The following is a 22,888-nucleotide window of genomic DNA, read 5'->3' on the forward strand; positions in this document are numbered from 1 at the left end:
TGTTAAATCCAAATGTATTTCTTACTGCAAAGTCAAATCAACCAACATTTTACTACTGTAAAGGAGTCTTGTTTCAAAACTCCTAAAGGTTGGGTGACTATGCACAAATCCAAGACCAGTTAGCAAAGAAAGCTGTTTAGACAAGTAGGCTACCCTAAAGTTTAAAATCCCAGTTCTAGCCACAAACTACAATTTAAACCAGATTAAAGTGTTAAAATAATCAATACTCACAGTCGACATTTGTTTGTATTTTATTGGTTATTTCTTCTACAGAGGTCCGTCCGCAATAGCCTTCTCTCCACCGAGTCATATGAAAGTGCTTGTGATATTTACTGGGATTAGTGCGAATTATAACGAACCATTGTATTATTCGCAGAGCTCTCACTCTCTCTCTCTCTGAGCTAATCCCGAGGCAGCTCCGGAATCTACCGCTGATTAGGCCTCACACTTGACCCTAAATCCGTGCAGCAAGAAGGATGTTAAACAATCACAAAAAAAATGTTTTTGTATTGTAGCCTGTATCGTTTCATTCACAGTGACTGGTGAATATTGATAAAACATTTAGGTAGCCTAATGGTTCAGACTTGGATCCTTTAAAAAAAGAAAGAAAAGTGATGCCGACGAGCAACCTAATGAGACATTTAATCTTTCGGGGATAAAAACAAATTCATGGTTTTACTTGCTTGTACTACAAACTTTTATTTTTTTTACAGTTAGATATTATTTACAGGGATAGCTAAAACATCGGTTTGTAAGTAACGTATTAGTTGATTACTGTACACGTAACCACAGCTTCTCCCTGCGCGTGCGTGCTGTGTCACGGTATTGTGTTTTATTAGATACTCTGGCCTTTCGTCTACAGCTAATAATTTGTCTATTGTTGTTGAACATAAACATGGCGGACGAACAAGAAATAATGTGCAAACTAGAAAATATCTTGGAAATACGGTAAGAAACACTTATTTATAAAAAACACATCTGGTGAGTTTGGTAGCTGGATGCTTTAGTTGCGGTAGGTAGCTTTCGAAAAGAGCAAGTGGCTAGCTTAGCCAGCTAGTTTGTAGCAGGCACTGCCACCCGAATTAGCTTCTGGCTTTGTTATTGAGCTCGTTGGCTATGTGGCGAGATAGCCGCAGGGCTAGAAGCGGGGTCGCTGTTCTATTGTCTTAAAAGACCTGGCAAATTAGCTTGCTATTCAGCCAGCCATACGATGTTCTTTGTGCATATTACACTAAGCAGCAGGCATGAATTATCTGTGCATAATCGCCTATACAGATGTTTTCATCAGCTAATGCCAGATGTCTGTGCCTTGACAGACAAGCTGGTTAGCCAGCCAGCTAGTTGTATATTAGCAGGTCAATATCTGGAGAACGTTGCCAAATGTGGGTTAAACACGCATAATGAAGGGCTGTGATTCATACTTTCAATGGTTTATAAATAAAGCAGCATATCTGCTGCCACACACACAGCTGTGCAATGGCTTCACTTGCCGTGGAAAAATAGAAACGTTTAAACCAAATGTTTTAGGTTAATTGTAGGTAAAGCAAAATGAAGAGGCATACTGAAAAAAAAATCAATCCGTGAACTTTCATAGCTATATGTATGTATGTATGTGTGTGTGTGTGTGTGACTCCATTGCCAACCCCCCTCTGGTCTCCAGGAACAAGACCCTCCAGATGCAGAAGATCAAGTCTCGTCTGAAGAGTGAGTTTGAGTCTTTGGAATCGGAGGAGAAACATCTGAAGGAGTACAAGCAGGAGATGGACCTCCTGCTGCAGGAGAAGATGGCCCACGTGGAGGAGCTACGACTCATACACGCTGACATCAATGTGGTATGTACCAGCTGACTCCTTGTTCTGCTCAGCCAGGGTGTGTTGTGTAGCCCTCCAAGGGTCTCCAACTGCCGTCTGTCATCCCTGTTTCAAATGTAGAATGTGGGTGCCGTGGAGCAGGGCGGTGGGATTCCCCACCGTTACTTCAGTGTACCACTTCTATCGTAGAGCTTTTTATCATTCTGTAACCCCCCCTCGCCAGATGGAGAGCACCATCAAGCAGTCAGAGAATGACCTCAACAAGCTTCTGGAGACTACGCGGCGGCTGCATGACGAGTACAAGCCCCTGAAGGAGCACGTGGACGCCCTGAGGATGACCCTGGGTCTGCACCGACTGCCCAACCTCAACGAGGAGGAGGAGAAACTCTCACTGGAGTCAGTACACACGCATGCACACAGCTCGCCTCTATACACGCAAAGCCATGTCTTTTTTTACACACACAGTGAATACACATGTAGGCCACAGAAGTACCGCATCAGAAGTAACCTCAGGGGGATTTAACGATTTGCCTGTGTTGCAGTTATGAACCTCATAACTATGATGTGCATATCTATTCTCTTTCATCTCGTTCAGTTACTATAAGAAGCAGGGCCAACCTGGTCTCTCTGTCCCCGGTTTCATTAGTTACTTTGAGAAGCAGAAGGCTGAGTGGCAGAAGGAGCCTCACGAACCTGCCATCCCAGAGTCCCTTGCAGCGGCGGCAGCTGCAGCCCAACAACTCCAGGTCTCTAGGAAACAAGACGCCCGCCAGACGGCCACCTTCAGACAACAGCCACCACCCATGAAGGTACGTCTGCATGCACATACTCACCAACTTCAGACAATTACCTTTCCATGGGGGTGGGGTTTTAACCTCTCCTCATCCACGATGATACTGACATACGTTCTTATATGTTCAAGCAGGTCAAACAATGCATACCCGCTAACCCTTCACAACCAGTGTAACCAACGCAACTGGTTCTGGAATTAACAATGTTTCTGTTCCCTCTCTCTGCCCGTCTTCAGGCATGCCTGTCCTGCCATCAGCAGATTCACCGCAACGCTCCCATCTGCCCCCTGTGCAAGGCCAAGAGCCGCTCCCGCAACCCCAAGAAGCCCAAGAGGAAGCCTGATGAGTAGACCCCAGCCCTGGCCGTGTAGGATGTCCCTGGGTACAACGCACTGTGCTCGGCCTGGTCTCAATGCTGTAAACATGCACCCTCTTCCAGCCACTTTCAACTGAGGTAGTCTTATGAGGTGGTAGTCAAATAGTCTGACCACATTAGTAAAAAAGAAAAAAAAGATCAAAGTAAGGCTGGAGAGATAGCATTTTATAAGTGTATGAACGGGGCCCTTGTGTATGTGTTGTGCTTCACCCTGTATGTTTCGAATGTGGACTTGGTATGAGTGAAATGGTCTTCGGTCCTTAATGATCCATCCACACTACAGGGCAGCCATGTCTTGTGTTCATGTTATTCCCCTCCTTGTTTTGACCAGTGCTTCAGTGTGTTGAAATGCCATTGTCATAATCCTAGTAGACTCATTAGCCATCCCCAATAATGTAAATGCAATAATAGAAACAAGACAAAAAATATTAAAAAAATAAACCTATGAAATAAAATGTTGAATATTAAAATAATATTGCTGTTGTTTTACCTGCCTTAGAAAGTTGCCTTGTACTGTATTTTTCTTTTATTTAATTTGCAATGCATGCAAAAAAAATGTCCATGGTTGAAACATGAAGACTGTTTTGCGATAATATAAAAGGTGGGTTTATGCTCAAACCCACAACTTTGTTTCAGTGTGTACTGGGAACATGATGTAAATGACCAACTAAAGAAGGAATTAGGCGTGTTTGGTTTTAATAGTGTTGTATGTGAATCTTTAATACAAAAATAAATAACTGTTTTTTTTTTTTTTACTACATTGGGAATGTTGTGTTTTTACACAGTTGGAGGGTCTAATTGTTCCTGTGGTGTTGCCAGGGTAACCCCTGATGGCAATAAGCCTCTCTCCTTGGCTTGCAGTTCCTCCCAGATTGTTTGGGGTGCGTCAGAGAGCTTTGGCAGATTCCGTAGGAGCTCTCCCAAGAGGCACACAGTGTCCTGAAACACAGGAAACATCTGGACTTAACATCCATGTATAAGAGGGTTATTTCAAAGGAAAAGTGTATTTAAATGTGTTGAAGGCTTACTCTGTTGCAGAGGTGAGTCTGGAGTCTGTCCTCCAATGTGAGAGAATCCAGTAGAGTCCTCTTCCTCTGTATGAACGTGTCTAGTGCCAGACTAGCCTGCTGCTCCACACACTCACCACATACTGAGGGGTCGTGTATCTCTATGTCTGCTGCCTATTTAACACAAGCGCACAAACAAGAATACATTAGTTCCCATGTTTGTTTTGACTCGATACAGAGCAGCAATGACCCTATTAGAAAGTTGAGTGTGAACCATCTGAGGGTTAATGTTCACCCGTCCCTTTCTTACCCGTCTCATTTCTTCAGTGAAGCTCTTCAGTTTGAGCACTGACATGAGCTGCATGGGGACTGGTCGGGTGACAGGGTCTAACAGAGGGAGTTGGGAGTTCACATCTCTCCTCTTTCCTACTGTAAGCTCTGGAAGGCAAGACTCCTCTCTCTCCAGCCTCAGCTCTCTATGTCTAGTATCACTTCTGTCTTTCCTGCTCTTTTTCCTCTCAGGATGTCTTGAGGCAGCTGGGTGCTTGTGCCTGTGGACCACCGAGACCATCCTGCAGCAATAGGTTTTCAGAGCCTTGCTCTCCCCTACTGGCTCTGAACCATCACCTGATAACCGGAATGGGAAGATGGCTTTAGCTCAATGAGGTCTACTACATTACTTTGACATGTTATTCATTTAGAAGATGCTTTCATCCAAATCGACGTTCAATAAGTGCATGTAGAGCAGACAATTATAGATGTAGAGTGCATTGTTTTAGCTGGTCAGAGTCAAGGAACTGTCTATACTTTATTTACCAGCCAAACACTGCAGCTGCTAATAGTTAGAGCTAGAGATAGCGTAGTTGATAGCAAATCTTTCGTGTTTTATGTGTTATTTATCGTCCTATCTTAATGTCTTTCAATACCACAATGTGCCGTTTATTCTTTTACTTAAATATTGTGCTAAAATTAGCTCACAAAGTTAGCATACTTGCTATCATGCAACGGTGTAGCAACTGCGTTACTGTCTGTGTGTGTATTAACAACGCCGATGACAACTTTAGCTAGTGCTAGCTAGCTAGCTAATGCGATGGCTAACATGACCAATAGCAATAGACTAAGCATACCAGCATCAATTAAATTAGGAATAGACTAATGACAAAACAAACCTTGGACGTGCATCGTTGTATCAGTTAAGTGATTCACTACTAGTAACTCGTGTGAAAGGCATTAATAACTTTAGCGTGCCAGCCTACGAACACCCCATGTCCACAGTGATTTAAGGCAAACAATTAAATACCACCACCTAGCGAGTGGAAGGCTAAATGTGAATATGGAATGGCAGGCGTAATCTTGTGTTCATTTAACAAAAAGTAAAATAAATGTTTGCTGCTCAAATCACTGTTTCTGAAGATGTTTTTATTGGCCTACTAAATGAAAAATAACAGCTCAAACCACCTCTTTTTTTTCTGTGGTCCTGGGGAGGAATTTGATTGTGCCTCTAGTTCAGTTACCCTAAATTCCAGGAATGTGAAACTTCATGGCATCAGAGTAAAAAATGCAGTGTGGCAGTCACTTGAACCTACAATGAGATACAGGGATTAGGATACAGCATGGTGGGGGAGAACAGCTGATTTTCTGCCTCAGCCTTTGAGACAGCTGTAGCAGCCAGCCTGTAAGATGGCTGCCTACTGTGAACTGGAGAGGCAGGGTTAATACAAAACATGTAGACTAAAGATATTAACTTTCACTTTCCAACTTAATTGAAACAACTAGGAATCCAGAATATGGATCAGTTGAAGAGTATAGGAGGATAATATACCATCCAGGTACACCATTCTTAAGGACACAGGAGAATAAATCACTACCCACCTATTAGGTACCAACGAGACAGAGTGTCACAAGTCTATCACCTTTCTAATTATAGCCCCCTAGCCTCCCTCAACTCTCCAAGAATGGAAATTTGGCCAGGTCCATCTGTGGCCTAAAATTAGCCCCCCCCCCCCCCTACCACCAGGCCCCCCAGTCCCTCTCTGCTCTGCTGTGTCAGACAGTGGCACACACACAAACAGAGTACAGAATTCTTACAGCGACATACACACTCCTCACAATCTCTGCCATTCCTTCACGTGACTGACCAGTTATGAATGTGTTTACTACAAGCATACTGTTCAGCAAATTTTGCAAAAACATCACTGGTTGCTGACCCATGAAGTGAGGTGAGTGGAAATCTTTGTTAATCTTCCTTGCTGTGTGTCTCTCTGTCTTTGTCTCAGTGTTGGTAGCTACAGTTAAATGTTTCTAGATTTAAATACAGCATTATGTGACCATGGACGATTTTAAAGATATAGTCTATTATCGTTCACCTCATATGCTTGATTTCCCTATATTTGGTATTATGTAGGCTGTACTCGATTTGACCAGTTGTCACGAAATGAAAGACCACAGACATGATGCATTGCTGTGCAGAGCAGTAAACATCAACAACAAATAACAATATTTTCTGAATCATCTGAGTATCTGTGCAATGATTGTATTTAGCATGTGTGCCACTCAAACCGAACCACGCATGTAAGGCATGTCGCATATCATCATGGATGGCATAAATCCTAACCTTACGTGCTAACCTATTCTTATTGATGTTTTCTGGCTCGATTCGCAGGTGGAGGCAGTCTGATTGGACTGTACCAGTTCCCTATCTCCAGCATGGTACAGGAGGAAAGCCCAGACAACATGAGTTTGATGGACATCTCCAAGATCTTCTCCCTGCTCCAGCCCAAGGAGGGTGACGAGGAGGAGAGGGAGCAGTGCCAAACCCTCAACCAGGCGGTCAGCGCCGATGACGTGGCCCAGCTGTCTGAGCTCCTCTCCCAGGACAGCTACCGCAGGTGCATCAACTCCCGCAGTGGCTGGGGGGTCCCAGTCACCCCCCTGCGCACGGCTGCCGCGCACGGACACCTGCGCTCTCTGGAGCTCCTATTGGAGCACGGGGCGGAGGTAAGATCAAGGATTGGCTGGCTGCGCGAGCTGCCGGGATTTAAGCTCGCTGATGTTGTCTGTTGATTGGAGGATGTGGATTTATGTAGCCAGAGGGTGGGACAATTTGAGATGAGATAGTGTAACCTACAAGCTCGATTTGTAATCAGCCTGGATAAGATTAGCCCACCGAGCTAAAGATGGATGCTTTGTCTCACCTTATCTGTGTTTGTCTCAGCTTATCTGTATCTCTGTGGGTGTCTGAATGTGTCTGTGTCAATCTGAGGGTGGGTGTTTATGCACTCACAGGTGGACAGCCTGGACGTAAAGGCCCAGACCCCTCTCTTCACAGCTGTCAGTGGTAAACACCTGGACTGTGTGGTAGCACTGCTGAAAGCAGGCGCCGACCCTAACGGCAGCCAGTACAACAACTGCTCCCCGGTGCTGACCGCCGCCCGCGAGGGGGACGTGGACATCCTCCGGCAGCTCCTCCTATTCGGCGCCGAGGTGGACGTCCGGCCCAAAATCCCCGAGTGGGCTACCAACGCTACGGCGTGCCGAGGACCCCTGTACATCTCGGCCGTGTACAGCCACCTGGACTGCTTCAAGCTGCTGCTCCTCCATGGAGCCAACCCCAACTACAACTGCACGGAGGAGAAGATGCTGGCCAGGGTCAAGCAGCCCAAGACGGTGCTGGAGATGTGTCTGCGCTACGGCTGCGGCCTGGAGTACACACAGCTGCTGATTGACTTTGGGGCGGACATGTACCTGCCCACACTGATCGTAGACAAGACCACCATGCAGAATGAAGCGCTGGTGCTGCTGCTGAAGGAGAGAGGTGAGGCCTGCTTTGACGTTAGAGGCATACCGAGAGGACTTCCCGTCTCTCATTGGTTCTCCTCCTGCCTGGAGGGGTCTCCTTGATGGTGGATGTGGGAGGGGGGGTTATCACAGGAACTGCCTTAACACAAATGCAAAAACCTGCACCCACAAACACACGCACACACACACACAGACTGCTATTTAATATTACACAGTTGCAAGTGATTTGATTTTATTGTTATGGGTGCGACTGTGAATAGTAAGTACAGCATATATAACCCAAGATAATAAATGCAGTCTTAATAGTTTTTTTGGAGGCTAGAGCCAAGGAACATATTGGGACATTAATATTGGTCCATACTATTACATGTAAGTAGATGTCAACACATTGTTTAAACGTTTTAGCAATATAAGTAAAACATACAAATACATCTCTCCTTTTCCTTTCCAGTCTGTCCTAAAACCCTGATGTCCCAGACGAGATTGGCCATCCGAAGATTCCTTCCCATGGTCAACAAAGCAGCTGCTATTGACAGCATGGACATTCCTCATATCTTGAGGAATTACCTCAAACATGTCACCTGACTTCTAGTCTCTGTCTAGTAATGGTATTCAGAGATATGTACTGCAATTGTCACAAAAAGCTCAAATAGCCTCCTACTCTCCAACCCTTTTTCCTTGTCATAAATTGCACACATGGCTGTATTGGTTCCAAAATTTTGACTGGGTCATTTCCTTCATAATGGTGCAAAGATAAAAGAAATGTAGCCTTACTGAGGAGGATTGTGACATGCTAAATCAGGAGGAGAATCCGAAGGAACAGAACAAACATCTTATTTTGTACAGAATTCAGATGTTACAACTGACATGTTTAAATGTGTCTTTATTGAAGATTATGGTTGAGTGTGTTTGTCATTAGATGTAGGTGTTTCTTAAAATGCATAAATATATTAAATATAAAACAGTTTATAGATACACCTTCTTTCTATTCAGCACTGTCTTCTATTACAGAAGGACTGAGTTGGAGTTAAAATACCACTTAATACTTATATAAAGATATACTGTTTCCATCTGCAGTACCATGATCTACCTCTAGATGGAGGCCTAGCACTGCACATTATTTGGGCTTAATGTTTACACCCGTGTGATCATGCCAACATTCCCCACAGTAGGTACTTTATCACTCATCACTGTAATGGCTTGGCTATTACAATCAGGATGTGCGTTTACCTCAACTGGGGTGTGATTTTACCTCAACGGTCTCAAGCAGGTTGCCAATAGGTGGTACTGATTATACCAATCCACAGACAAAAGGTTTAACCTGTCTGGCAACCACCAGGTACAATATCTTGATTGAACTCACTTTCTTAAACCAGTTTTGAACAACAGAACAATGGATGTAATTGATATAATGAGAGACTGAATACATAAAAAGCTGTAAGCTGTTCAAACATGGGTGGAAAACGAGAACTCTGAAAGGAATCTTGATGAGGTTGCACTCCAATCCAGGTCCTATCGTTTTACAGTGCATACCTTTCTACAGTGCTTGTTTTCCCTCTTTATGTCTCCCCCCCCCCCCCCATCCCCCTTCATTTCTTCATTTCCCTCTCTCCCATGTCTGTGTGTGTCTTAGATCTCACTGACTTGAAACAGACTCGCCCCCGTGGATATGAAAACATGATGTACTAACGGATAAATACACTTTAATATGGCTAGCTGGGGATACATATGTACATCCGACTCATCAGTTATTCATTATAGCCACTTGGAGAACACAGTTTGTTTGCTTGAATCGAACAGCCAGTAGCACCATGCTAGTGTTTTGGGGTACATTACATTTCAACGAGTTACAACTTTGAATCCAGAGACTGACTTTTGTCTCATGCATAGCTGACACCATCAGCCCTGTTTGAATTTGGCAGAGGCGGCCTTCCTTCCCCCCCATCCCCTCGAGTCGACTTTTACTCTAACATGACCGGTGAGGTGCACCCATCTGCTGCTCAGCTCTTGAGTTTGAACCGATCTAGTCATGTCAGACCAGTAATTTCTCAAGGAAGGAAAGCTGCAGTAGAGAATCTGAAAGTAGTCCCACTCCCCCTTGCAGCTGTGAGGGAACATTAAAACAAAGGATATACACAAAAACACAGGATATGATGTCACACAACAGGAAGTCCTGTGTGTCCCAGCTGACATCAAAACACTGCATGGTCCACAATTCAGTAGATAGAGGATTTTTATTTCCAAACAAAAGTACAGTTATAATAGATAAGATTAATTATAATTTTACATCAAATAACAACATATTCCCAGTGCTTCTGATTACATCTAAACATATTACTGTTTCAACAGTACGTACAATTTGACGCCCGCATTCACAGTTTCTGGATTTGAATAGGCATTTTTCTTTACTTCTATGACAAAAATAATAATAACAATTGACCCCAAGGCCAACAATAAAAAAAAATGCCACTAACTGTCCATATACTACTGATGTTTCAAAGAGACAGGTAAAATAGTGAGACACTGGTCTGTGGTGTTACAACTACCCCCCCCCCCCCCCCCCCCAGGTAAATGGTTAAACACAATGGAACTAAATAACCATCCAAAAGACAGGCCTCTTTCTGGATTGAATTTTTGACCTGGAATCCACTTCAAATGTTTTGGGTGAATCCACTGTACCCTAGCTGTTTGAATAAACAAAGGAGAAATGCTTAAACAACTAAGGAAGAAGACTGTTTTCTAACCTTATCACCTAATATATCATCTAAATAATGTCATACTGGATATGTGTCAGTGTTTACAAGAGCTAAATGCTGTGCTATTACTTACTTTAGACACTGATCTGATCCCAGAATATGTCTAGCAAATTGCTCAGCGTGGAGGTGGACACTGGCACTATGTGCAGGTGGATACTGGTGAAGGCGATCCCTAGATGCAAAAGACTGAAAGAAAAAGGCTTCACATTCTCAACCAGCCTGAACAACACACTTCAGCATTTCCTTGGTTTGACAACCACTAACACCATGAAGCAGAGCTAACAATGGGACAGTAGTATAGAGGCTGAGGGGTTTGTTGTGAGTTAAATTAGGGGTACTAAATACACACAAAAGTGTACATCAAAACAGATAAGGGTTATGTCTTAAAATGTAGTCTAATACACACATGATAATATCAGCATAATGTACAGAATACTGAATCTCATAAATACTGTTGCTAATTGGGAAAATAAATAAACAGTTCCAAAGCATTGCAAGATAAATAATCAGTTACTGTGTGATAATGTGCTTTACTGACACGATACTGTAAAGGACTGATTGAGATTATGTCCATTTTATATATAGCTCCCTGTAAGAGCTTTGCTCATTAGTTTAGTTCTTCTGCTGCGACAATAAATCTATGCAAACACGTACAGAAGCCTACACCACCACCCTCAGTTGTTTGCCTGCCTGTTGCCATAGAAAAATTACCCGTTTTACCTTGAATATGTAGGAGGAGCGGCACTTTCCACAAATAACCAGAAGTAATATGGCAAAGTGGGCTGTTGTTTCATTAAAAGCACAGTTATGGCAATTTTTTTCAACCACAAATCAGCTATCCTTACGTTGATATGTTAAAAGTTTTGTTCTGAAGTAACTTTAAAAAATACTTTTTTTTCCGCACTGGTATCTAAGAGAGGAGCATATGATATGAGCATAATTTACTTTAGCTTACTGCTCGGAAATGACGCTAGTCTCCAACATAACCACCAATGTTCAAAGATGATATCTGTCGTTTATACATTTTGTTCATTTAGTTACATTGTTCCTTTTAGCAAGCTCACTGAGTCACATGATTAATGATCACCTCAACAAAAAGAAGAAAAAGTGCCGGCAGACCTTTCATAGGCTACAAACTATTTTTACCCTCGAGTACTTCTGTCAGTGTCATATCATCTGGGAGACAAAGTACATCTAACTAAATTGTATTTCAATGTACACATTTGCCTCAGTTTGAACGAGTGGAAATCAATCAAAAAATAAACCAAATCAAATGCGTGTTTATGTTCAACTGCAGCGCATGGGAAGGTCAGAGTTCCAGTTAGTCACAGTATTCTCTCGCTCTGTCTCTCTCTCTCTGTGTCTCCTCTAGTGTCAGTGCCTCTCGGGCTCCCCAGAGTGCTGTGTTCCCGGAGAGACGGAGAAAGAGAGCAACGCGTCACACTGAGGGGGAAAGACATGACTAATTCATATCTGACTGTGAAATTGAATAGATAATCACTAGTGGAATGCTGGAAGGCACTGTTGGATAGCATCTCTGTTCTCTGCAGTGTAACAGGGGCAAGGGGGGGGTATGTAGGTGTGTATGTGTGTATATTGAGGACAACAACTGAGCTGGACCTGAGGTTATCGAAGCCTGGAAGCCAAAGCTACACTTATCTGTTCCTGTTGAAAGACAAGCACAGTGCCAGCCTGTGCCATGCTGTGCCAGGCTCAAGGGGTTATCATACGCAACCATAACCACGTTGGTGCCACTTTTCGAAGACACTCAAAACCACATCACCTGTGTTTCAACGGGTCTTTACTTGAAATAAAACAACATAAATTACACACCATTACAAAGAAAAAAAATCTATGTTCTTTTTTTCCAATAAAATAGTGCCTATAAGAAGGCAAACAAATATGACATAGAACTATATATTTGTTTTATATATCACTCTGTAGTGAGTACTGTAAATATATAATGATATATCACATCGCACTAAGTTGTCATACTGTAGATCGATCAAATGATGATAACAATGATGGTGATATCATTACAAAATACTTCTGCATCTGTCGGTCAAACAATGAATATTTTTAAATAGATGAACAAGATGGACATTTCAACTGTGGAAAGAATACACCCCGCAACAATGTACAGTATGTGTGTGTAGACACCTGCAGATATGACGGTGCGTTCTCCACCACTGGGACGGACACCTCATTATAGCGGTGCTCCGCCATGATGCTCCCCTATTCCTGCCTGATATCTTTAAGATTTTCAGAGTACTCTGAAAAAGAATCATTAGATTTACACAAAGACCCATGCACAGTTATAATTCCATTGGGTTTCCGTCAAAATAATGTAAGAACCTCTTGATACCTGCAAAAAAAAAGGGATTCTGGGTTGGGGTGAGGGAGAGGACATGTTTTGGTATGTTGCTACTCTCTGACATGTTGTGACATGGATTCACCTGGTCTCTGTGGTATGTTTAGCAGATACCATCTACTCTTCATGGAAGCCTAATCTCACAGTCAAGTTGGTGCAGGATCCTGCCTCTCGCATGCTTTAAAAATTAATGTGTAACACTCATCAGAAGGTTGACTTGTGGGCTGTGCTTTTTGGTATTTTCCTGTAAATGTCCATCACATGAATATGATGATTATGCTTTTAGCATGACTAAAATCCGAGCACGTCCGAAACTCCCCATAGGCTGTTCTCTGTTTAAACAGCCAATGAGAAATAAGCCCTGGGGAAAAGGGGAGGTCTCAGTTAAAAGGGGGAGGTATATCAAATACATGTTTTTACTGACTCGAGAGTTCCTCTACAGTCGAACATGCAGAGACCCTCAAGTGAATGTGAATACCCTGTAAAATCCTGTCTGCTATGTGGATGCCAATGATGTGAATGTTCTATTTGACGGTGCCCATTATTGATTGGCTCCCTGACCCGTCATATCACAACCAATGGCAGACTTCCAAGTGAATGACGCTCCTCATGCGAAAGAAATAAAAGCACACACACTGAGACAGGCAAGAGAGTTAGAGGGAGGGATGGGGGGATGGAGAGAGGGAGGGAGGGGAGAAGACAGAAAACACTAAAGTAGAATGGGCTGGAGGGCAGAGAGGGGTATGCTAAGGAGAGAAAAGGAAGGTAGACCAAAGGACTGGGGAGGTGAGAGAAAGAAAGGATCGCGGGAAGAACAGAGAGAGGATGGTTAGCGAAAGAAAGAGAAAGACACAGTGTTCATGTAAAAAGTTTGGACTTTGATCAGAGCTTGACTCTAAAACAATGGTGATTCTGACAGCAAGGGCTTGATATAAGCTACAGAAGAAGCCTGTCAAACGTAAAGTCTCGCTCAAGACACACACACACACACACACGGCCAACACTCACCTACCCTTCAACTCAACAGCTTTGATCTACATGCACTATCCAACTTGGAGAAGTCAATTCTGGCAAGGGAAAAACAGTGGTAAACATTTACTTGATAATGATAAGAAAAAAAACAAGCAATGCCGACAGGACATTCAGACTGCTTGGTTGGTTGTTCGGTGCCGTTTCCAGGGGTGGAGCTAGGTGACGGTGGTCTCACCAGAAGTAGCATGGTAACTAAGAACATTAACACACAGGTAAGAGAGAATTATAATCCAAGTCTTCAGTCCTTGGGGCATCAGTCAAATCAAATCACCCATGACAATATTGGCCGTTACTTCCATTCCTTTAAAGTCTATTTCATTTCTTCTTCTTTTTTTGACGAAACGTAATCTGTCCGACATTTTAGTGCTTCTAGGAAGGAAAAAAAGAGCCAGTTCTTCTGGAGAGTCTGTGAGGCTCTATTTCTTAAATGGTGCTAATCTACTAAAATTCTGCCAGAATGGACCCTGGCCTCTTTTGGATTGACTGAATTCAAAAGCCTCTGCTTGTGCCAAGTCCTCCGGTACCTCATACTGCCCGGGGCCCAGGGGGTCCTGGGGGGGCGGGTATGAGGGGGGTGCGCTCCTGTTTACACCTGGTGGGCAAGTGCAGGGGGGGGGATAGGCAGGTGTGTGGGGGCCGTTGTAGAGGGGCATCAAGGAGGGAGATGGGAGGCACAAAGCAGAGGGGAACAGAGTGGATGGCAAAGAGAAAAGGTCATCAGTAAAGGTACCTAATTAGAAACAACACCACAACATATATCCATGCATCCCCCCTCCCCCCTTCCCTTCCTCACAGTCACATACACATTGCAATACTGAATCTTTGACTGCATGATCCTTCTTGCATATATGACCACAAGATACATGATTCTAGATCATAGGATGATGCTAGACAATGGATATGGTGGGGGGTGTACGACTCTAGAATGACACAAGGGAGTCCAAAAATGCTATTCAAACAAACCTCCAAGTCCGACAAAGAAAACCACCAGAGATAACACTCATTCCGTACAGATATGAAAGCAAGCATTTTTCATAACAGAGAGTTATTGTTATTCTGGCTTTGTGGACCGGAGGTCAGATTGATTAGCAGCCTACTCACTACAGAACACGGAGAGGGATCAAAAATCTACCAAAAAGCTGCTATGCATTGAACTAGTTAACTCTAGCATCACAACTACACTACTGCCAATAGCAACTACAGATAATCAATAGTAGAAGATGGGAAAATACATTGAAAAGCTGCCATGGCATCTTAGAGTGTGGACTTTGTTTAGCCATAAATACATTTTATTGTGTTTATTTTTAGAAATGTATTTATTTCTCTAAATGTAAAAATACTGCTAATATCCTGTGTTTTAAATAGAAGCAGAATTAACTGTAGGCAGATGCCCCAATTCCTTTGATAATTTCTACAGTATAGCTCACATTGTTTAGCAGTTGCCATGGCACCTTGTTGCATTAAGGCTTTATAAACTCTAATGAATAATATACCTTAATCATTTTCAAACCATGTCCATACAACATGGCCCTCTTTCTCAAGATGATATCTATAAATGAATCTGAAATTCAAGAAAGTACTTCACCTTGTGCCAGGTATATACACATACAGCACATTAAAACATATACACACAGACACGGAGCACGGACAAACAACTCGAAAAATGGGCCCATCCCAACATTAGAACAACAGAGTTGTTAGGTTAGTCGCTGTTATGATGGTCCTCATGCTCAGTGTTTACCATAACGGTCTAAACAACATCAACGTGTCAAAAATGGGGAAACATCCAAAAACATCCATCTGTTGTGAGTCTCCATAGCTGACAATATCAACCTCCATGCAAACAGCCCTCTGTCTTTTCGTTGATGTTCAAATGTGGTTGGTATTACAGACTGTTCTGTGTTGTACAGTATTACGTGTATATGTCACAATTTGCTTCATGTAAACAGAACTGGAGACGCTTGTAATTTGTTTCAATACCTCAGTTCTCATGCAAGTTCATTTTGTAGCACTGTAACGTTCCAAATGTAGGCTATTTTCCTAGCTAACGTCACATAAAGTTAACTAAAAGGGGAAGCTGGGTTGACAGGGAGCTAAGAATAAACTGATACACAATTATATACCTCTAAGAAATTGTCGTTTTTCATTTAAAACAGAAGCATCTCCACAATTACAAATGTCCCAAATGATGTAAACCTTCTACAGAAGTGACAAGACACATATTAATGTGTGTGTGTGTGTGTGTGTGTGTGTGTGTGTGTGTAAGTGAGGTGCATTATGAATGAACAGCAATGAAAAGACAGACGGCTCAGAGAGGAGAAGAAAAGGAAAATCACCTGATATCTCCGCGTTGCCTCACCTTTCTGTTTGGTCACCTTTCTGACCGTCAGAGCTGCCTGACGCTTCTGGTACTCAGAGATCTCAAAACCTGAAGACACACACACGCACACAATACTTTAGAGTCAAATTGCAATTGGATGCAGTTGCTGGTGTGTCTAGGACTGTGTTGTTGTGTTGCCCGCTAGACCCTTGAGTCAGCAAGGTGGAATGACATTCACAACTCATGTTATTTATGACTGACAGGCATACACTAGAGAGTGTGTGTGTGTGTGTGTGTGTGTGTCTGGCCTTTGGGACAAACCGAGATGTACCAGAGATGACACGTGTGTGTGTGTGTCTATGTGTGTGTCTGTGTCTAACCGATTTTCTCGTCTTCCTGCACCATCTTTCTCTCCTCGTGGAAGGCCCTGAGCCAGCGGATCTTCTCCTCCAGCTTCTTGGCCAGAAAGATGTGGATCTCCTCGCTGTCCTTGTTGCACAGCTTGAAGGCGTTCTTCACGCTCACGTTGAAGTCGTCGTCTCGCCCGTCTGTGGCGTCCCTCACCTCGTAGCGGTCCATGTCGATGCGGCCCTTATAGTACAGGATATCCCGGCGAATCAGGTCCTGGAGTGAGAAAGGGAAAGAAAGAGGGAGAGAAATGAGAATGAGAGTGGGTGCTCCTAGAGAGTGTGTGTGTGTGTTAAATCTTCAGGAGGTGTCAGCTTGCGGGCATCTTCCACTCCTTATTGCGCTGATGGAGACTGGCTTATGCAACCCTTCTCCATCTGCTGCCCAACAGACAACACACCCTCCCTCCCTCCCCTCCCCCCTCCCCTCCCCACCCCACAAACATGCCATCCTCCACACGCAACAGAACACATTACAATGATGATTATTAACTTCTTCATATTCATAGACTTTCTTTACATGACCAGAACGTTTCCTGAATGGACAGTGTTTCTGTGTTCATCACATTAACATACTGGATCAAAGCTAAGCTATCAAACACAGACCAGATTCAAATGGTATTTCCAATAGTAGAATAAAGTACTGTGGTATTTTGTTTTACTCGGCCAGCAGTACCAGGTGAATTAACTTCAAATGTTTGAATTTCAGTTATGAAATCAAAAAAGAGAACCGAGGATTGAGGCCACACATAACAGAATCACAAGTGACAGCTTGGCTTGAATGGAGTCTTTTTTTCAGGCACAAAAACCATGAAATCAATAACGAAGCCCCACCAACAGTACACAAATAACTAGATGTCAACAGTGTGTGTTGACAGTTCATTGCGCAGGGAAGGCAAGTGTATTAGAAAAAAAAAAACAGACAAAAAGGGTATTATTGGGGTCTATTAGTCCCCAGAGATAGCATGACGCACAGGTAGAGCCCCCTGACAGGACACTGTTGTTGTAAAGCCTTGGGCCCCGCTCCAACTCCTACGCAACCGAAAGCTGAGAGCCAAAAATAGAACCCTGGAGTGTCGTCCGTCCAGGCACTGGTGCGGTCCTCAGGGGGACTGAACCCTCAGCCTCATTCTCTGGGTAAACGCTCAACCACAAGGCCGTCTGCACAGCGCAGCCCCAACGTTGACGTCGACTGTTAAGACTGCAGTCAGGGAGCAGAACCCTGGAACTAAGCTCTCCTCCGCTTTTAATGAGAATTAGAGAAGAACGGTGAGAATCCCAACAAACTGCTAATGAGCGTGCCCAGATGAGATCGCTGTCTCCGTGCCGAAAAGGCGGAGATGTGAGGAGGAAAGGAGGAGGAAGGAAGGAAGACAACATGCAACACGCAACTAACACGCCCTGAGGGCTGGCATTACACGTTATGTTAGCGTGGGGATTTTGGAGGGGGAATGGGAGGGGGGGGACTGTACTGAAGTGTGTCCTGCAGCCACTCCCCCCATGAGAGAGCAGGCATGCCATGGTGAAGCAAGGCTCAAGACGTAGTACCACACATACGCAGGCACGCACACGCACGTCCACACACCTGAGCATGCGCACGCACTTATAAGATGGTGGGGGAGATAGCAAGGGAAAGTATGTATGGAGGGGGATGGCGTGTGTGTGTGTGAGCATGCAACAAAGGAGAGGGGGGTGGAGCAAAGGGGGAAGAGCATATGTTGGAGTATCCAAACATTTATGATTATATTTATTAGTACATGTACATTTATTCTTATATGTGCATTTATGTGTATGTGAGAGAGTGTGTGTTTGTGTACAGTAAATGTCCACATAGCGAGAGTGTGTGTGTGTGATAACAAGTGTAGAACCCTGTGGTAATCTCCATCTTACAGCCAATCAGGAGCTTGTACAACAGCACAATGTTCTTGTGTGACAGCTCGTATGTGTTCAGCTAGGCACTCTGGGATCAACAGGGAAGGTCTGACCATTCAGTATGTATGGGCTTCACATCCCAGGAGAGACTAGACGCTCAAAAGCACTTCTCACCAGCACGGAACATTTCTCACCTAGGGGGCACTTTTGAAATCAGGGAACGTCAGCATGCAAGCTTGTTTTTTTTAGAAAGCACCACTTGAAAGAGGAGATATTTTAGAGCGGAGAAGAGGATTGTGAAAGGGAAAATCATGTAAGAGAGAGAGAAAGACAGAGAGAGACAGAGATATTTATAGTGAGTGGGACTGAGTTAGAAATGCAGTGAGAGAAAGAGGGAGAGAGAGAAAGAAAGAGAGGCAACCCAAAACAAACCGATAGAGGCAAACGAAGGAAAGAAAGAGAGAGAGATATCAAGATATATATATATATATATATATATATATATATATATATATAGAGAGAGAGAGAGAGAGAGAGAGAGAGAGAGAGAGAGAGAGAGAGAGAGAGAGAGAGAGAGAGAGAGAGAGAGAGAGAGAGAGAGAGGGGGGGGGGGGGGGGATTGCGCACCTTCTTGCAGAGGACCAGCTGGTGGTCGAAGAGGAAGAAGACTCTCTGCTGGCTGCGTCCATACGGCTGGTAGATCCATGACATCTCCCCGGTATAGATCAGCTCTGAGCTCCGGTCCAGAATGTCCTCACCCTGGACACACACACACACACACAAATACACATGCACACAGACACACACCCAAGCACACACACAGATGACGGAAGCATTTCAACTCAGTATAACAAGTAAAACGGCATTTTATTTAGTATATTCTTATGTGTGTTCGAGCAACGACTAATTATTTCTAATTTCATTTGCAGTGTTAACAATGCTAACAACATGTCTCCATGATCCAAATGCTGGCATTATTATTGACATTTGTGTGACCTGTCCCTTTTGATTTCCACACTGCGTAATTCCAACTAGTCCAAACTTGAGTAGCCCCACCCTACTAGTGGGGTGGGGCTGGTAGGGTGGGGCTACTCAAGTTTCCTTTAGGGCTACTGATAGTACCTCCCAGTCCAGAACAGAGGCCTGCCATTGGGCAATCTTGTCTATGTTCTCCAGCCTCCTCTTCCTCTCATTGATCTGCTGAGTGACGTTCCGCATCACCGCCAGAGCTGCCGCCACATAGCGATAGTCACTATGGAGACAGGACATGAGTTATTACCGGGAAATGAGGGAATGTTGCATCAAAGAGCCAGTAAATCTGCTACACAGGACTGTAAAACACACTAGAACATCAGCTGCCACAGCATCGCCTGAGATAGAGCAATTATCTGGATTAAATGACATTTAGAGGTAAAACTAACTGTTTACAAGTTAACTGAGCCTGTAAACGCTGTCAGGCTAGGACAGGCCCGGTGTACTGTCCTGAGGTAGGGGCCTGAGCAGATGATGTGTGTGTGTGTGTATTGGTGTGTTGGTGTGTGTGTGTGTGTGAAGGCAGGATTCTATAGCTGGCAGCCAGTCGATACCTCACAGACACACACACAGAAAAACTGGCACAGAAAGCTGGCATCTATCCCTCTCTGGCTGTGAAAGTGTGATTTGTGAATGACCTGGAGATTGATTGGACAAACACACTGACTAACAAGAGATGAAAAACCTAGGATGGTTGTGTGTGATTGTGTGTGTGTGTGTGTGTGTGAGCGCATGTCTCCTACCTGTGCTCTTGTGCTGTGTATTTGAGCAGCTCGGCCAGCTGCAGAGGGTACTTGCAGATCTTCTGGACGGGCGTGAGCAGGAAGCCGTCGATGGCGATGTCGATCATCTGCTGGAGAAGACGGCACGCCTCAAAGAAGTGCTGGTACCTGCCGTCTCTCATCAGCTTGCTCAGCTCCATGCAGGCGTCCAGGTGGTTGTTACAGTACTCAGAGTAGATCCAGAAGCCGTCTTGCTGTAAGACACACACATGGGAGTTTGGAACAGTACAGATAGACAGGCAGACAGGCAGACAGACAGGCAGACAGGCAGACAAGCAGGAAAACCCGAAACAGTGAAGAGGATATGAAATGAGATTCAGCCTCTTTTAGAAGTAGGTCAAGGCATTTGTCATGGCATTTCTTTCACTGCCAAATATAAGCTTTGTGATTCAGGGTTGAAGTCATTCAACCATTTAAAAATCATGGAGCAGAACAAAAATTGAGGACACATTCTTCATTTAAACAAAACAACACATAACATTTTCTCTACACTCCCTCACATCGATCTGCACAGCATGATTCATCCCTATTTCCGAGTTGGGAAGAGCTGCCATTGTTCTAGAAAGTGGGGTTCTAACAATCTACTATCTAACAATGTCGCTATGATGCTGCTGCTCTGCACGTGTTCTCAGTGTACCTCACGTGCTGCTGGAATCAGGGTTCTAAGTAGCTCACATGCTCTAGGATAATGGATTTTAAAAACCTTGTGTTCCTAGAATCAGGTTGATAAATACCTAATGTGTTCTACGACACAGGGTTCTAGATACCTGACGTGTTTTACATCAAAAGGGTTCCAAATAGCTTACATTCTCTATAGGACAATGTATAGAACCTATGTCCTAGGTCACATGGTTCTACCTACTGTAGACAACGTATTCAAGGAAACAGGGGCCCATAACTAACTGTAAAAATGGTTTGGTCGACCTAACTTGTTCTAGAAAACAGGGTTCTATACGTCCAGTTGTGGTGTTGTGACACGTGTTCTAGGAAGCAGGGTCCTATCTCAGAGAGGTGGGGAACAGGGTTCTATATGTCAGGGTTCTCATGTTGTGACTCACGTGTTCTAGGAAGCAGGGTCCTATCTCAGAGAGGTGGGGATCCTCTGTGTTGTACTGTTTCTCCAGGTCTCTCACAAAGCCCATCTGGAAGCGGTAGATGTCCTCAATGTTCCCAAAGATCACTTTGAGCTGGTCATCGTTGAACATGTCCACCCTCTTCCTACACTGGCGCAGGTAGCCCTGAGAGAGAAGGCCCAGCACAGTGAGTGGAAGACAGTGTGTGTTTGTGTGTGTGTGTGTGTGTGTGTGTGGTGTGTCCTGTACTCTTCTGTCCTTCAAGTGTTTGATGTAGTGGCCCTCTGTGCTCAAGATCATGATTGAAGAGTGTGTATAAGACAGTATGTTAGTGAGACAAAGTGTGTGTGAGAGTGTGTGTGTGTGTTCCATACTTCGCAGATGTCCTTCAGGTGTTTGATGTAGTGCCTCTCAGTGCTCATAATCTCGTTGATGACATTGGCCCTCATCTGGTCTCGGTTTTGCAAGGGCGAGCCCAGACACAGGCAGTCATTGGTTGGGTCCAGGTGGCCATTCTGAACCTCACTGGTCCCCTCGGCTGGCTCCACCCCTCCATCCTCCTGGTTGACCCACAGCTGAGGAGAGCAATACACACACACACACACACAGAGACCACACACACATATGAGTGAGGGAAACACACCTAAAGCCACAAAACCACACATACCTGACCTGAGGTAATTGACACTCACATTTTGATTTATAGTGCACACAAAAACAACTGAAGCAATAGATGTCAAAGTGTCAGTGGTCCACAGCAAACTCTGTACTATCCTTTTTAATATCTTTTCACAACCCCCCCCCCCCCCCCGCCACCTGAACATGCACACACACACACTCACAAACACACACAATGTTCTTTGATCCAGGGAGTAGGTAAGGGACACACTGCCAACCAGCTATCCAGTGTTCAGAGGGCACTGCCAGGGACAGATGCCAAGGGAGAATGTCCAAATCCTGTCCAAGCTGTGCTCAGAGAGGCTTGTACACACACACACATTCACACTTTCACTCACTCACTCACTCACTCACTCACTCATTCACTCACACACACACCCTCATCCCCTGCTCTCTGTCAGACTAGGGCCAAGCGAGCGTTGTTCCGATGCCCAGCACTGCCGACACCTGATGACACACAGTTTGCCAGGAGAACATCAAAGAGCCGGCGGGTAGAATGCCAAACACAAGATGAGATGTGGCTTCACAGACAAGCAGAGAGGCGGGTGGGAAAGCTCTGTCGCTGACGAGGAGCCTGGCTCGCCCCCTACACACTACACACTACACAGGAATTAGAGTCAATAGTAAAAGAAGATTACAGAAGAAAGAAAGTAGGTACTAAGAAGCCCACAGGGGAGTTACATTTTGTATAAAAAATGTGTCTATCCCTCAGAATGGTTATGTTATCCCCATGAATCTTAATTGCACTCAGGAGACGATCGGTCTATCAAATTGAAATCTGG

At 44.2% G+C, this 22,888-nt stretch overlaps 4 protein-coding genes across 10 annotated transcripts in view; 2 read left to right on the plus strand and 2 right to left on the minus strand.

Moving 5' to 3' along the window:
- The first annotated feature begins 790 nt into the window (after positions 1 to 790).
- On the plus strand, positions 791 to 3,733 carry zc4h2 (zinc finger, C4H2 domain containing). Of its 2 annotated transcripts, none has more exons than XM_084681472.1 (5): positions 791 to 948; positions 1,661 to 1,832; positions 2,035 to 2,207; positions 2,407 to 2,620; positions 2,839 to 3,733. In XM_084681472.1, the coding sequence occupies exons 1-5, from the start codon at positions 896 to 898 to the stop codon at positions 2,950 to 2,952; spliced, it is 726 nt and encodes a 241-aa protein (XP_084537598.1). In that variant the 5' UTR covers positions 791 to 895; the 3' UTR covers positions 2,953 to 3,733. The 2 variants fall into 2 exon arrangements, with proteins under 2 accessions (XP_084537598.1, XP_084537606.1); XM_084681480.1 differs by having other exon boundaries at positions 2,458 to 2,620.
- On the minus strand, positions 3,667 to 5,310 carry LOC146302385 (uncharacterized protein C8orf48-like). Its single transcript, XM_084681491.1, has 4 exons — positions 5,155 to 5,310; positions 4,296 to 4,612; positions 4,007 to 4,159; positions 3,667 to 3,917 (listed from the first exon to the last, which is right to left on the minus strand). The coding sequence occupies exons 1-4, from the start codon at positions 5,165 to 5,167 to the stop codon at positions 3,756 to 3,758; spliced, it is 645 nt and encodes a 214-aa protein (XP_084537617.1). The 5' UTR covers positions 5,168 to 5,310; the 3' UTR covers positions 3,667 to 3,755.
- Positions 5,311 to 6,038: 728 nt separating this feature from the next.
- Positions 6,039 to 8,674, plus strand: LOC146302386 (ankyrin repeat and SOCS box protein 12-like). The gene is made up of 4 exons (XM_084699037.1): positions 6,039 to 6,204; positions 6,648 to 6,982; positions 7,271 to 7,799; positions 8,235 to 8,674. The coding sequence occupies exons 2-4, from the start codon at positions 6,692 to 6,694 to the stop codon at positions 8,366 to 8,368; spliced, it is 954 nt and encodes a 317-aa protein (XP_084555163.1). The 5' UTR covers positions 6,039 to 6,204; positions 6,648 to 6,691; the 3' UTR covers positions 8,369 to 8,674.
- A 1,669-nt stretch (positions 8,675 to 10,343) lies between these two features.
- LOC146302387 (uncharacterized) overlaps positions 10,344 to 22,888 on the minus strand; it is a 35,490-nt gene continuing 22,945 nt past the window's right edge. For 2 of the 6 annotated variants that reach the window (XM_084681647.1, XM_084681734.1), the window contains 8 exons: positions 21,803 to 22,003; positions 21,414 to 21,593; positions 20,317 to 20,549; positions 19,664 to 19,793; positions 19,169 to 19,300; positions 16,643 to 16,886; positions 16,302 to 16,370; positions 13,991 to 14,534 (listed from right to left, as the gene is read on the minus strand). In XM_084681647.1, coding sequence (XP_084537773.1) covers positions 14,359 to 14,534; positions 16,302 to 16,370; positions 16,643 to 16,886; positions 19,169 to 19,300; positions 19,664 to 19,793; positions 20,317 to 20,549; positions 21,414 to 21,593; positions 21,803 to 22,003 — 1,365 coding nt within the window. In that variant the 3' untranslated portion in view covers positions 13,991 to 14,358. Of the gene's footprint in view, positions 10,468 to 10,612; positions 10,726 to 12,351; positions 14,535 to 16,278; positions 16,371 to 16,642; positions 16,887 to 19,168; positions 19,301 to 19,663; positions 19,794 to 20,316; positions 20,550 to 21,413; positions 21,594 to 21,802; positions 22,004 to 22,888 lie in introns of those variants that run through there. The other 4 variants (XR_014732202.1, XM_084681518.1, XM_084681903.1 and 1 more) reach the window with 4 other exon arrangements.

Source organism: Hypomesus nipponensis, chromosome 1 (assembly GCF_054491055.1).
Source record: "Hypomesus nipponensis isolate SF chromosome 1, ASM5449105v1, whole genome shotgun sequence".
Taxonomy (NCBI): domain Eukaryota; kingdom Metazoa; phylum Chordata; class Actinopteri; order Osmeriformes; family Osmeridae; genus Hypomesus; species Hypomesus nipponensis.

Excerpts from the sequence above, each read along its gene's own strand:
- LOC146302386 (XM_084699037.1), top strand. The coding sequence starts at position 6,692 with ATGGTACAGGAGGAAAGCCCAGACAACATGAGTTTGATGGACATCTCC. Across the intron at positions 6,983-7,270 it reads TATTGGAGCACGGGGCGGAG|GTGGACAGCCTGGACGTAAA; the intron begins GTAAGATCAAGG and ends ATGCACTCACAG. Across the intron at positions 7,800-8,234 it reads GCTGCTGCTGAAGGAGAGAG|TCTGTCCTAAAACCCTGATG; the intron begins GTGAGGCCTGCT and ends TTTCCTTTCCAG.
- zc4h2 (XM_084681472.1), top strand. The coding sequence starts at position 896 with ATGGCGGACGAACAAGAAATAATGTGCAAACTAGAAAATATCTTGGAA. Across the intron at positions 1,833-2,034 it reads TACACGCTGACATCAATGTG|ATGGAGAGCACCATCAAGCA; the intron begins GTATGTACCAGC and ends CCCCCTCGCCAG. Across the intron at positions 2,208-2,406 it reads GAGGAGAAACTCTCACTGGA|TTACTATAAGAAGCAGGGCC; the intron begins GTCAGTACACAC and ends CATCTCGTTCAG.
- LOC146302385 (XM_084681491.1), bottom strand. Across the intron at positions 4,160-4,295 it reads TCACTGAAGAAATGAGACGG|GCAGCAGACATAGAGATACA; the intron begins GTAAGAAAGGGA and ends TGTGTTAAATAG. Across the intron at positions 3,918-4,006 it reads AGACTCACCTCTGCAACAGA|GACACTGTGTGCCTCTTGGG; the intron begins GTAAGCCTTCAA and ends CCTGTGTTTCAG.